General features: G+C 35.1%; 1 protein-coding gene across 1 annotated transcript in view; it reads right to left on the bottom strand.

Annotated features, from left to right (window-relative positions):
- The window catches only part of LOC100645226 (putative phosphatidate phosphatase), a 54,291-nt gene that overhangs the window by 12,054 nt on the left and 27,643 nt on the right, over window positions 1-14,594 (bottom strand). The window contains exons 3-5 of the mRNA XM_048410233.1: window positions 13,674-13,778; window positions 12,720-12,919; window positions 220-277 (exon numbers count right to left, since the gene is read on the bottom strand). Coding sequence (XP_048266190.1) covers window positions 220-277; window positions 12,720-12,919; window positions 13,674-13,778 — 363 coding nt within the window. The remainder of the gene's footprint in view (window positions 1-219; window positions 278-12,719; window positions 12,920-13,673; window positions 13,779-14,594) is intronic.

The raw sequence follows: 14,594 nt of genomic DNA, 5'->3' as shown, positions 1-14,594 counted from the left end.
ATCAGCTCTTCCTACTTCCAACTTAGAAAATAGCATAAAATAAGTAATTACCATCCGACTTTGAGAAAGAAGATAAAAATTCCAAACTATCAAGCAGATATCCCGTTGCTGCCATTCAAATTTCTCATCGTAGAAAAAAAAAATGGATCGATAACGGAATCAGGCGATCGTACATAATCATAAATTCGAAGAAAAGACGAACGAAAAGGAGGAACTTACCGCGAGGTAGATCATCGTGTAGGCCGAGAATGACGAGTGTCCTGAGGGAAAGGATAATCTGAAACGATCAACGTTATAAATTATGCCGTGTCAAATAAATTTCATACGTTGTTCCTATCAAAATTTTTCTTCGTTCAAAGAAAAGCTACAGACAAATTTTCTTATCGAAAAACTGTATTATTCATAAATAGATGGCGGATGTTCCTGCAGCTTTATATTTTTATAAACACATATTTTATGAATTTACTGTACTCGGCATATTTATACACAGACTTTCGTACATTACGTACATTCCACGCATTTCTGTACATTGAAATTTCCCATAAAAAAAAATTTTTCTTTGTTCATAGAAAAGCTATCGAAAAACTGTGTTACCCATAAATAGATCGTGGATGTTTCTGCAGCTTCATATTTTTATAAACACATATTTCTATGAATTTACTGTACTCGGCATATTTATACACAGGCTTTCGTACATTACGTACATTCCACGCATTTCTGTGCATTGAAATTTCCCATAAAAACCGCGTAAACATCAGCGATGTGCTCACGAGGTAATATTAATATGTTTAACCAATGAATTAAAAGACAAGAAAGGATTGAGAAGTTTGTATTTTTAATATTGTTAATCGATCCCTAACAGAAAGCACGTTGTTGATTATAATATAATACATCGATTCTGGGAATATATAATAAAAATGCCTAATACGATAGAAATAAAGAAAAGATTGAAAAGTTCGCGGAAGTTTGTATGACGTCGATTTAGTCTAACAAAGATCGCGTTATTGGTCATAATATAATACGCCAATTTTATAAATGCGATACATCGATAGCTAAAATAATAAAAACAGGAGAACAGTCTAACCAAGCCAGTACATTCATTTGCTGATGAGACCCATTTATTATTTAATTACTAAATTTATCATTGGAGCGCGGATACTTAGGCGAATTGAAATTCCTTTTAAAGAAATGGAACGTAAATAGAAATTCGTTTCATTGTCCAAATATCGTAACAGCTGCTGTTATACGCATTGTGCGCGCTCTTGTGCCTTTAAATTTCGCGCAAATGCATAAAAATTCGCGGTCTATGTTATGACAATTACTCGCAGAACGTGTTGTGATACTCCGATACGTTCAACCAGCCAAGTTCCTACAAAGAAAGGATAGAGAAGTTCGCGGAACCTTAAGTGATGGCAATTGAATCGAAAAGAGGTTGCAAGCCAGTTATTATGCTTATAATATAATACATCAATTTTGTAAATATAATACAGCGACATATGTACAACAAAAGCAGAGGAACTGACTCTGCTGTTCCAGGCAGTACACGCGTTTGGTAATAGGACCCTATTAATTTTATCAGGATTAATTCCAGGGCGTGTTCCGTGGCGATTACAATCGAGCAACGCGTACCCCGAAGCGTGGATCGTAAAGATTCGGCGGAAGATGTTCCGATGGGAGTACCAAGACGAACAGCAGGATAAAAGAGGAAGAGAAAGAGAGGATAAAAGAGGAAGAGATAGAAGGCAGGGGCTGAGCGAACTCAGGCCTCTATCTGTAAGAGTAATTGGCCATCAAAAAACTGCACCTTTAATCGGACATTATCTACCCTTTCCCTCTATTTATCTTTCTCTCCTTTATTTTCTCTTTTCTCCCTCGGCGCCGTGGCAATATTTGCCAAGCTCAACTTTTTAGTCCCTTTTAATGCGTGCTCGTGGGCTGTTCGTTCCGGTTGATTGTTTGAATAAGTAATTATTCGGGGAAACTGCTTTCCCCTGCTCTCTTCCTTTTATTCTTCCATTAAGATGCGTATCTGTTGTGGAAACTAATTTACCTGCCGATAATTGCAGCATTTATTAGCCACTTGAGATTTCTGGAAGATAAAAAGGAGTGGAGATCAGGGAGTTATCAGCAGTGAGCATTTTATCGCTTTATTCTGCTGGTCACGGGGTATATAAAATGTAATCCCTTCTAATACCGTGTGTTTTGAATAATCATGTAAATAGAACGAAGATTTAGTATTACACGTAATAGCTTCTAAACTGGAAGAAGAATTTTAAGTAGAATAGACACTTATAGTCAGACAACGACGCGTGTTCCTCTGGATGTTGACTGTTGCGGATAAAATCGAAAGCTTTCCGTCAATTTGCCATCAGAATTTAAGATCTGTTTATAAAAGAAACTTTTATCTTTATTCCTCTACCGTTGATTTCTCCTGTAGTAAAGCGCAGAGAACAAATTGAGATTATACAATCTGATCCGAATCTAATCCAAACAATTTCAATCACCTGCGAACCAACAGTGTCGGTTGAGAAATAAAATACGCGGAATAAAACATACAAGAAAGAAAAACAAAATAAATATACGATATAGATACGAATATACAAAAATAAACACGATAAAACGTAATACTACCGGGTGTCGAAAGTAGTAAGAAGCTGTTAAATAACCCTGATATTTAAGGCACTAGAAAGAAACTCAACAAAGCCTGCTATCTTCCAAACATATTCGACGCTAACAAACGAGACAGTTCCAAACGCAATAACATAATGGTTTCTAAAAAAACTGGTATCCTAACCGACACCGAATTAAGGCAATTCGCAGAAGGCACGATGAGCACGAGGCTAAGTGTGGTAGAAATACTATAGTCCGGAAGATGAGGAAACGCTGGTCCCCTTTGGTTGAACAAGTCGGAGGGTGGGACGTATGAATGAATTCTCTGTCAGCCTTTTATCGTCGATTCCTCAAATCTTTCTATACATAAAACTGTCCCAGCACACGCAAAGGGCGGATGAACCGTGATACACTTCGGTGCGTCTACACTGTCGGTCAAAAGTTAGGGATCACCTGTTTCGAGGTTGCAACTACCTCGTTGGTTTCGATCCACAAACAAATCGATAAAAATTGTCACTAATGACTATCAGTAAAAATATCATCGAATTGATAATCCTAACAGCGAGCATTATTCCTTTTACGTTTATAAGATAAAGAAATATTTTGTAATTCAACTTTGACTAGAAGGTCGTTGATTGACAAAAAAAGTTATTGATTAAATAAACGACAAGCGCAAACAATGATTTATTCCAGAGCAAATTCCGTTTTTTAATCCATTGTCTGCATTATGTGCGTTGTTCTTTGCGTCCCAGTTCTTTCGTTGTCAGCGTATTTTATAGGTCAAGATAAGGAAAAAATGCCATATAAATATATGTCATTGAAAACGTTGTTAAAGAGTTGCAGTAAAAAAAATAAAGAACGACATACGAAATGAGCGATACCGAACGTACATTGCCGCGGTACAAAGTATGAATAGATCAGCAACATTTACATATAGTAATAATCTCAAGGTATCATAATACTTGTACGACTTCAACTTCAACGCAATAAACGAGAACTGCAAAGAATAACAAATTCAATCTTTTGCCGCTGTCACTCTTGTATTGACAGGAATGGTAATCATTTTGAAATGGAGTTGTAGCTGGATCTATAGAAGTATTGTGCATAATGCTTCGTGACTACTACTGTATGTAAATATGCCTGATCTATTCTTATCTTGTACCGTGGCACGTTACTGCTCATTTCGTATACCGCTTTTCCTTTCTTTGTTTTCTTTTTTTACTATAACTCCTTAACAATGCTACCAATGACATTTATTTATACATTTTGTATCTTGACTCGTCGTCTTATCTTGTCCCGTGGAATATAGCGACAACGTTCGACATTCTGTATAAAACTATCCAAAAAATACACGTTCCCGCTATTGAACAATTGGACGTATCATTGTTTGTTGTAATATCATTGTTTAAAATTGTACATTTCATGAATTGGGCGCGGAGCGAAATATAGATTTTAGGAAGAACCGCGTATTGTACGAAAGGAACGTAATATAACGTAAAGATACAACGCGCTGCAATGCGATGTAACCGTTGAATAATTTCAATTTATAAAATAAATTTAATAATTGATAAAAAAAATAATTTTTCTCAAGTACTAGAGAAAAGACTCGTTGCCAAGATTACGTTACGCGAGTCCTTATTTTTGAGCTACTCGATGCCTAACTTTTGAACGAAAGTGTATAGCGAGGCGGCTACCGGTAAAGAAAGGTCCGTTCTTTCTCCTGTGCGCGCGATAACGAGCTCCTACAATTTCCTCGAGGTACAAGAACACGAAAGAAGAAAGGAGGAAGAGAGTATAATTTCTGATTGTGGGCTTCATAATGGGCCTCTGGAATAATCTCCTCCTCCGTTGGTTGGTTCGTTTAGTTACGCCTTGCAGTTCGATCCTTTTTGGTCGAACGGGGTTACCCGGAACCGGAAATTGCGCTATTCAGTCTCTATTATCTCCGTCATTTAGTTTTTCTAACGTGTCGACAATCACCGTTTTATATCGAAGAACGCGTAGTTCGCTTTAATTATTGCGAATCATGTCGTTATACTAAGTTACTGGATTTGTGACGATGGGATATTTCTGATTGGGATATCATATTGATTAAATATCGCTCGTATCGAATAAAAATATTAATAAATATTGAGAAGCTGATAGTAAATTAATAAACCTCTTCGCTTAATTTATTTGCACGTTAAGTTTTAATGGGAAAAACGATATTTATTCTCTGTTATGCTCTCGGTAATTTTATAGTATGTATATAGATATATATATATATATATATATATATATATATATATATATATATGTTTATGCTGCATACTTGTCATTGACATTTTGATATTATGCATCGACTTTCACGCATAATTATATATGGCAAATTATTGTATAAAGTGGCTATGTATCAACTTTCAACTGTATTTGTGAATGCGTTAAAAATACTGCCAGTTCCGGTAAAAATGCTAATGAAAATTACGTGTCATTATCCTGTTTTATGTGTCCGGTTTATAATTCCAGGAACATAAACAGATCATGATATTAATATTCATGCCACCTTGCCTTTTTATGCAGCTGCGAGGCGTTATAAAAGTTTGTAATTATAACTGCAGGCTTGGTACAATTTATTAAATCCTGTTAAATATTCAAAAGAAAAGGAAAGAAAGTGGTGAAATGCGTGATTCAAATGTTTATTAAGAACATTAAAGCGGAACACCTTGGCCGAGCATAAATGCGAAAGCTTTATCAGAAGCTCAAACTAATCGCAACTGTCTCTTGCAATTATAAGTCGAACATTATATTGAACATTATATCCAATGTTTCTTTTTCCACTTTTCCTTGGAAATTAGCGCAACAATTCTCTCTAATCGAATAGCTCATTCGATGTTAATTATAAGATGATCACTCTTGCAATAAGTTATTTCTTCTCTGTCAAACAATTTATTCGAACACAATGAAATTAATTACACAATTAAAATTCTTTTCATTTTTCCGTTTCATTGAAAAGAATTACAATACCAAATCATCCAAATGTAAATCGTGAATCCAATGCCAGTATCGTTCGAGTTATTTTTATTAAAATACTCGATAAGGGCAGAAGCGCTTTTTATTGTCCAATTCTGACAGTCTACGATAAAATATAACAATCATAGTCAGAAACAAGGCGTCGTTCTATTCAATTATTCTAATAAATTAAATAACGACGAAGTATACCGAAAAGCGATATTCAGAAAGGGGACCCATAATTACACGTTGAAAACCGGAAGCTTCCAGCCGAACGCATACTCCCTTCCTATTCTTTAAATCGGCAAGCAAAGAATTACACGCTTCCAGAAAATTATACGCTACCTACAAACTTATACAATCGAAGAATTATACTCCAAAATTATAGAGTGCGTCGACTGTATGGCAACCTCCGCCTAACCGGAGATAAATCACTCTTGTTAAAAGCTGCACGTGTTTTGACAAATGGAACGATTTCGGCAGAATCGATTTTAGACCTACAGCGAAAGAACAGAAGAAGAATTGTCAATTTATATCGGCTGTTTTGGACCTACAGATCGTTGAATTGTAATAGAAGTAGCGATGGACGTAAGCGTCTCAAAAAGTGTGTAGAATCGAACATTGACCAGTTAGATTCGAATCGTGTACATTAGAGATATTTTAAAATTATAAAACAATTTTTACAGCATGCACATTTTTACAATTATAGAACAATAATTTAAAGCTTTAGCTTGAACGCGATTATTTCTTACGCAATTTTTGGATATTTAGTTTCTTTGAGTCTTTGAAGTTTTTAGTATTTCTAACTACAATAAAACACTACGAAACGTGGATTTATCTAATATGAAAATAACAAAAAATATTGCAGGAGGAACATTACCTGGAAGATATTTTACTGTTTATGATGTGACTTCCTGCTTGAAATTACAAAGAAAAAAAAAAACACTTGGAAAAAAAATTGGATATGTCGTTTGTGTAATAAATTGCAAAATATTTCTCGGAACGTAAGGAAACATCAAAATGCTTTATTATCTCGACGCGTTGAATTTTTATTAATTCTTTCGTTAATAACACAATTCGCATGCAAACAACGTTGACTCGTGCAATTAATATGCATGCGCTTGTCTATATGTGAAGACGGTAGTACCACGATCAATTACAGGCTAGCAAAAGACGTCAATGTCAATCAGTTATAATACTCGTGGCAAAAGACTACGTTTGCATCAGCGACTACTAGCCTTAGCCCTTTCATAGCTACAAAACCGTATGTGAATTAGAAATATGTTCGCTTTGATTCAACGACCTAAATGCATACATTATTGCGCTAAAAAGAACTTACATACAACTAGTGCCAACTACAATTCGCGCAATTCATGTTACTTCGTACGAAGAAACGTATGCCATCCATGCCAAAATGTATTGATGAATTACAAGAAAATGGGAATAAGGAAAGTATTGTTCGAAGATAGAATCAAATGTCAGTAGTTGAAATTTACAGTTAACGATTGGAAGCTATTAACACTACCAGTAGAACTTTTACAATTTTATTTTAAAATTCCTACTTCATGTTACATCTTTTTTCCGCAATGATGTAATGACTTTCGCAACGATAACTGAAAGAATAATATACTGAATTTTATTTTGTTTTTTACGTATTCAAACTGAAAATAATTTTGTATCACGGCTACTTATACCACTCAAAATGACTGGTACTCGTCGAAGTGTAAAAGGGTCCTGCAATCTGTTTATCGAACCCCAATTAACCAGTTTCCAACTCGCCACACGTTTTTCAAATTTGTACTGCGTATCGTTCGATATGACGATACCAGTTATCAGGAAAATTGCGGATCGATCGCCAAATCGCTAGATGCTAACACTAGAAATACAACGCCAGTCAAAACGACTGGTTCTACAATTTTATAAATGTGTCAATCCTCGTTTAGGGATCATGATCCCAGATGGATTAATAATACCAAAAATGTACTACATAACATGGAATTCCTTCTGTAAAAAAGTAATAAATCAAAAAATATAAAAATATTCCATTATTACGTATTTTTGAAAAACCAGTCATTTTCGCTGGTTGTGGTAGAAATAGCTTCGTGTTAAGTTCTAGTGTTAATACAAAAATGACGGATAGTTCTAGTTCTAGAAAACAACGTACAATATGTTATTGATATATGATTTACTACACTATATATTATATATATATATTTAAATAATAAAATAAAAATAGTAAGATGAAATGTTAGATAATATACTAATGAATATCATACAATGATTTTTACTTTTACAGTTACATGAATAAATTACACAAATAATACATAAAACATTGCATATGTACATATATTAAGTGTACAAGCGAATAATGAATTATTTTTCACTACAAGTTATTATTTAAAAATGTTTCAAGCATCTACATCAACATCTATCAAGAAAATAACAAATTCCACCACGGTAAAATGTTGTGTTTTTTAGCTTTTGTTTCCAATAGCCAAGGCACTGACAAAGGAGGACGTACTGTGAAATTGCTACGTGACAACGCTAGACCACACACTGATTCTACGGCGGAAGACATCACGAGGAGTCTCGTTTGAGACGTCTTGCAGCTGTCAGTTTATTCACTAGACATTACGCTTCCCCATTACTACGTACTTGTTCCGATCGATTCAACACACCTTATCCGATACATCTTTTCAATTATACAAAAATCACTTGACGATTGGATCTTGTCCAAAGACACAGCACCTTTTCACGGTGAAATCCGTCACTTGCCTGAAAGATGACAAAGTTATAGAAAGCAACGACGAATACTTTAACCTTCTGCCAGCGATATGGGTCGTTGAGTTGCAGGTGAAATTTTCATTGTCTAATTTCTCCGAAACGAAGGTGTTGGACTTTGTGATTCCCATACCTGAGAGAGCTTACACCTGCCAGCCTTTCACCGCCCAAATATTATTTACTTCGTTGAATTCAATTCAGAATTTCAATTTTGAAATTTCGAAAGTAAAGCGAGCATCGTGCGCTATTCAACGACTCGTATTATCGTTCGTGTCGGTCTTCTGGTAGCTGAATTTGTTTATATATTTTATTTCTATTCATTTTATGTATCTTATCACTTCTTTGCAATTGTAATAAATTATTTATCTTTATAAATTATTGTTAATTTTTATTTCTCAAGATAATGTTGATAATTCCATGAATAAATGATTTACCCAAAAATCCCGCAAACTTAGGTCTCAGAATAATTGTACTTTCCCAAGGATTGGCAAATTTCTTCATACTTTTTCGAAAGATTATAGACGTATAAAACTGTAGAATAATTTGTTTAAATATTCGTTTATCATGAATCTTCTTACCTCCAAGCGAACTCTTATTTTTTCAGAATTTTCCGTTAAATCTTCGCTTTTATCGCAAAAAGTTGTAAACATTTGGCTGGAGCACCGCTTGCATAGCAAATTAGGAACTGTAGTACGTACCTCGGAACTTGTTCAGATTTCTCTAAAACTCAAAATAAAAAATTGCCGCTATATCTTCATTCTTTTATTTTTTTACAAACTTTGAGCTTCACCGAAAAATTATTCGCTTATATACTTAACAAATACGACATTACTCGAGAAACGATGTAATCGAACCTTCGCGGATCTCCGGAAAGTAAAAGGTCGAAAGCTACTCGACTGGAATAAATCTTTGGAAAGAAATCGTCGACCCAACAATGGATAGAGAGTCAGAGGGTGAAAAATGCGAATAAAAACGCTTAATGGGAAATGTAGCATTGTTGTCAACATGACAATGACTAAGGTGCGTTCAGGGTAATTGTTGCGTGTAACAGTGTTTCCGTTGCGGGTCGAATAGGGCCCGGTGGGTCATGATTCGGATCGAATCCCGTGCATGCGAATCGCCAGCGGGTACAAGGCCCCTGCTCATTGTCATTTGCCGCCACCAGAGTGGTCCTTTTTGCTCGTATCCGTTGAAACCGGCCTTCGAGCCACTGGCTCCGGCAAAAAGCCCGACGAAATTCCGTTGCGATTGAACCATACGCGCATACAAACTCACAGACAGGCACGCACAGGCAAATAATAATGTCTAGCCGATCGAATACGTTCTGGCCAGGGATCAAAGTGATTATCGAAGCAACGAGCCAGCAAAGAGAAGAGCAAATAGCAGGCAATGACTTCGCGATCCAACGAATCGTAACCAGACCTCGACGAAATGAGGTGCACACGGTTATTGGTCGGAAGTAGACTATTTATGGCAATTCATAGCTCTATGAATAGAAATATTGCAGAGTAAGATATTTATGCAAATTCATATTTCTATGTCGATATAGAGATGGAAAATTCTTTTAGTCGTTGCACATCTGAAAGAGTACTGTTCTTTCGGTATTTTACACGTTTTCGTATTATGCGTTCTGTTTCGCAGCTTCCCCATGAATCTTCTAGAGAAGTCGACAGCCTAGTCAGAAGTACATATTAGAATAACCGTACCTCTTGTTTATGGGGAATTTAAAGGTTTAAGAATGCGCAGAATGTATATAACACGGAAGAATCTACGAAACAGTCGTAGAACGTGGTAGATGAGGTAAGTTTCCTCTTAGATTCTATTTTTCTTGGTGTTATTGACTGGAAAATGACCGAAAGCAAGGCGAGGAATATTATCAAGCTAATAAAAGGAATAATATAAATCGCAGGCTTGAGAATAAAAGAATACGCGAACGATAAGCTTTGATCGTAAACTAAGCAGAAATTGATACAATTCGAGGAGAGACGGTGGCGAAATATCGAAAGAAAATTTGGCAAAAAATATGAACGAAAGCCTTCGGACAAATATTCAAAATGAAAACTAAGAATTAAGGTGTCGAGTTGATCCTAAAGATCAGTATGATCGATATGTTTATTAGATCAGGATCGTTGTTGGTGGAATATTTTCCAATCGTTGCATCGATAAATTTACATGGGTAATTTCAATATAAAGTATCACCTTCTGAAATTATCCTCGAAGCGAAGTGAAAACGCGATAACTAAAAAGAGAAAAAAGGAGGTCGACTCTGACTGGTCGGTTCTCGTTTCTTTATATACATTCCATGGTCATTAAGTGTGTAAAAAATAATGAAAGCGATCGTTCCTTTCCATCAACTTTAATTCTACGTAGGCTGTTCCGCAACTGCGCCCGCAATTGTTACCGTCACGCGATTCGATGTTTTGCGATCTCAGATACCAAAAGGGTATTGCCCTGGAGATTCTCAATTCGAGATGTTCAATCGCGAATTAAACGTACCGATGATTCCAGTATATAGCCGTGTAACACGCACCATGCAAATTCGCGACTTCGTACTTGTATGGGTTTTATCGAGCTTCACCTATAACGTAGTACAATTTAGGATTTACTGGATTAAAGCTTGCTATCTAGATTTAATTATGTCCACTTTGCATGCGAAAAGATTAAAGTTAAACGTTCTGGTTTTATTAAAATTCTTTCGACACGATGCAATTTAATTATTAGATTATTATCATCTGAATTACATTAGATCCATTTTGTATGCAAAGAGACTAAAGTTGCGATCTCTAACTTTATTGAAATTCTCTCGGAACAATGGAATTTATTTATTAGATTATTATCATATACAGTAGATATATAAAGTATCATTGGCTGTCTTGGTTAAACCTTTTGAAACGATGAAACTTCGCTACCAATTTATTCGAAGTTATCAATATAATTTGCCCAATATAATGGCAGTTGGTAGTTGCCGTTTCCTCGAACGATAGCAATCGTTAGTTTCAGCTGATATCCCACTTCTGAAAATTATCCTTCCACAACGGACATCAAATTCCTTAATCGTGACGTATTTAGTTAATTCCTATGGTAAGCGCCACATATTTTCGTACTGACGGCACTACCATGGTACGTTGAATGATCACACTTAAATTTGAGCTACTTGAATTCAGTTAAATGTACAAAGTCTCAGCGGGAGATCGGTGAATAATTCTCGAGTCTATGGTGCTTAATGAATTCACGCTTTTGAACTCGATCGACGGAAAATCGCAAATCCATTCTTTAAGACTAAATTGCGCTATTATATTTGAACGATGTAAATACGATAGTTTCGTATTTTGTATTTCAACAAATACAATTACTTTGATAAATTGAAACGACGAAGGAAATTTTTTTCGTATCTTCCGGCTGGAGATTTTTCTTCGATTCTTTTCTTTCGTCCTTTATGGCGTCCAATATTCATCGCCATAATTAATAATCGTCCTCCAATGTTAGCAAATAGAAAAGAGGATATATCGACTGTCAAAGACGTTATGAATTTTCCAGACGGGGCAATATTTATTGTCTCATCCGCGTAAGTAAATCACGTTTGAAAAATAAAAGCAATGTACCGTAAAGAGCGCAATTGAAGAGATGTTTCAGCGAAGAAGTGAAAGATTTTTATGGAAGAGAAATTGATAAATTACCAGAAAGGTGGGGCATGGCCGTACATAATGACGGTCATTATACAGCAATTTAACGAGAAAGGTAAACGCATTGCGACATACACCATCATTCAAGAGTATCGGAGTGCACGCTTATTTGTCTCTTTTTCTTTTTACAGGATCTTTTTATGAAATTATAGATCAAGAGACTTTAATGATTTTATTATTAATATCATTATTGCTTTCGCAGAATATTATTAAGTTAAAAAATATAATATTTGATAAATCAACGATCATACATCAGATCAATATAATCTATCGGTGCTGTTTAATTATTTCAAAAGTTGTTTTCCATTTATTTTTCATCTTCTAATCTCAGGTTGTTCTTTTCATTGCAAAAGTCAAAGGAAAATTCACAGATCAATTTCGATCGGAGATCTAATTGAATTCGAATGAGATTAAAATAGAATCTAATTGAATTGAAATAAAATCTAAGCGAAGAAAAAGAAAATTCAAACGACGCGGACTTTTCTGAATGTCATTTGAATTTCATTAAGATTACTCGCACTCGAGCAAGCTAATTAACTTGTCCGATTGAAGTCGAACGAGTATTACACGAAGTTTATCGGTGGCTTTAAATGGTAGTTTCCGCACTGTCGAATAAAAGGGTCGCTGGATTTCTCGCGTAAAGAGAAAAGTATTTACCTGATCTCCTTTAGAAGTCTGGTCGAGATGTTCTCGGTGCAGACGTAGTTCTCGATATACCTGTGCTGATTTTCAGGCAGGCTACAATTAATGCTAGGCACACAAAGAGTCATGAAATGGGGTCTCAGTCGGCCGATCGTGTATTTGGCGATGTCGGTGATTAAAACAGTTGTTGCTGCTCCAAAACCGAATATGCCAATCTGAAATATCAGAAATATTACTGTGAGAATCTAATACGAATTATGAGAATTGTACAAAATTATAAGAATTGTAAAAATTGTAAAAATGTATTTTAAAAAGTGCGTGAATTACTATAATATGATTACAAACAATGTTACAAAGATTTTTATTTACAGATAGCACGCGTGAAGAAACTAAAAAAGAATTCTCAACTATAAAGCAAACACATTTTAATTTTTAATAACGTTGAAGTAAATTGAGACATTTGAGTATTCTTTAGAATTCGTTTCACAGAAATACAATTCGTTTCCATCTTTCTAATATACGAATCTAATATTCATTGTTATTCTTGAATTTTGGAATTTTAAAGACATCTGAATAAACACTTTATTGTATAAGCTCGAACTTTAAAATAGAACTGTATGCGTTTGCAGATTTCCTTCTTTCTAATATATTTGCAACAAATAACAAAGAATCTTCCAAATATTGACAGAAAAGCGAGCGTTTCGGAATTGTTCTCACGAAGGTATACATAGGAAAGAAAGGTGTTAAAAACGTGGGAAGAAAGGTTCTTCTTAAGATAGTCACGAGCTTTCCTTGGTTCCACGATGTGATTTTAGGATCCTATCTGTTTTCTATTTCATTTCTATTTCATAGTTTGAATATCTATGGAAGAAAAAAGACTTGATACACTGTGTACTATTGAATATCTATGGAGCAAAAAGGAGTTGATATACTTTATATCATAATAGAAAAATATCTTGAGAGGTGTACCTTTTCATATGCACCCCATAACCATGGTGGTATGTTGTAGCCAAATAATATCTTCGTCGAATCTGCGTCACAATATCTCGCGTAAAGATACTCTCCGATTATCATCTGCAACAAAATTTTTCTCTATGACAAAATATCACATTTTATGGTTAAATGATGACCAAGACATATTTTTTCTCTTTCTTTGACACATTTACTACGTATGTCTCGTATAATCTGCGTTGGTACATACTTTCACGATATCTACGACGATACGAAGTTTTAAATGGGAGATATAGATTAGAAATCACGATGGTCATTTGTACAAGGTATTTCAGTTTCTTCCGGTCAAACTGTGGCAGGATATTTTATGGACATAAATGAAAGGAAAATATCCCGCTGCTTTAAAATATTCACCATACCGATAGGAGATTGTCAGTGGTAAAAAATTCAATTTACTATCCAACCAAGTTCATTTCGATTTTGCTTCATCTTCACGAAGAAGAAGCACACAAGTAGGTTCGAACATTCATCAACTAAATTTAGAACTTAGCAAATAAAATAAAAATTTAAACGATGCTTTTACTCTGAGAACGCGTAATATTTCCAAATATAATAAAACCTCGAGGTGGCAAATCACATGTCACGAGAACATCGGTAAGTAGTAAAAAATATTAAACAAAAATCACACAAGCTACAAGACGTTTCATTAAATCATTATAACGTGATTCGCTGTAGAAACTTGGTCCATCTATACCAATAACATTCTACACAATCTCTTCCTTCCATTACCGTCGAGCATCACCTAAACTATACAAGTCGCTTTCTCACTCTCTCTCTCTCTCTCTTTCTCTCTACCTCTCAACCGCAAAAGAATGATTCGTAAAATCAGCGAAAGCTTCTGAAACCTGGCGTTTCACCGAATGACGAGCATAAAACACG

Source organism: Bombus terrestris, chromosome 11 (assembly GCF_910591885.1).
Source record: "Bombus terrestris chromosome 11, iyBomTerr1.2, whole genome shotgun sequence".
In the NCBI taxonomy this organism is placed as follows: Eukaryota; Metazoa; Arthropoda; class Insecta; order Hymenoptera; family Apidae; genus Bombus; species Bombus terrestris.
This window is presented reverse-complemented; position numbering and strand designations above follow the sequence as displayed.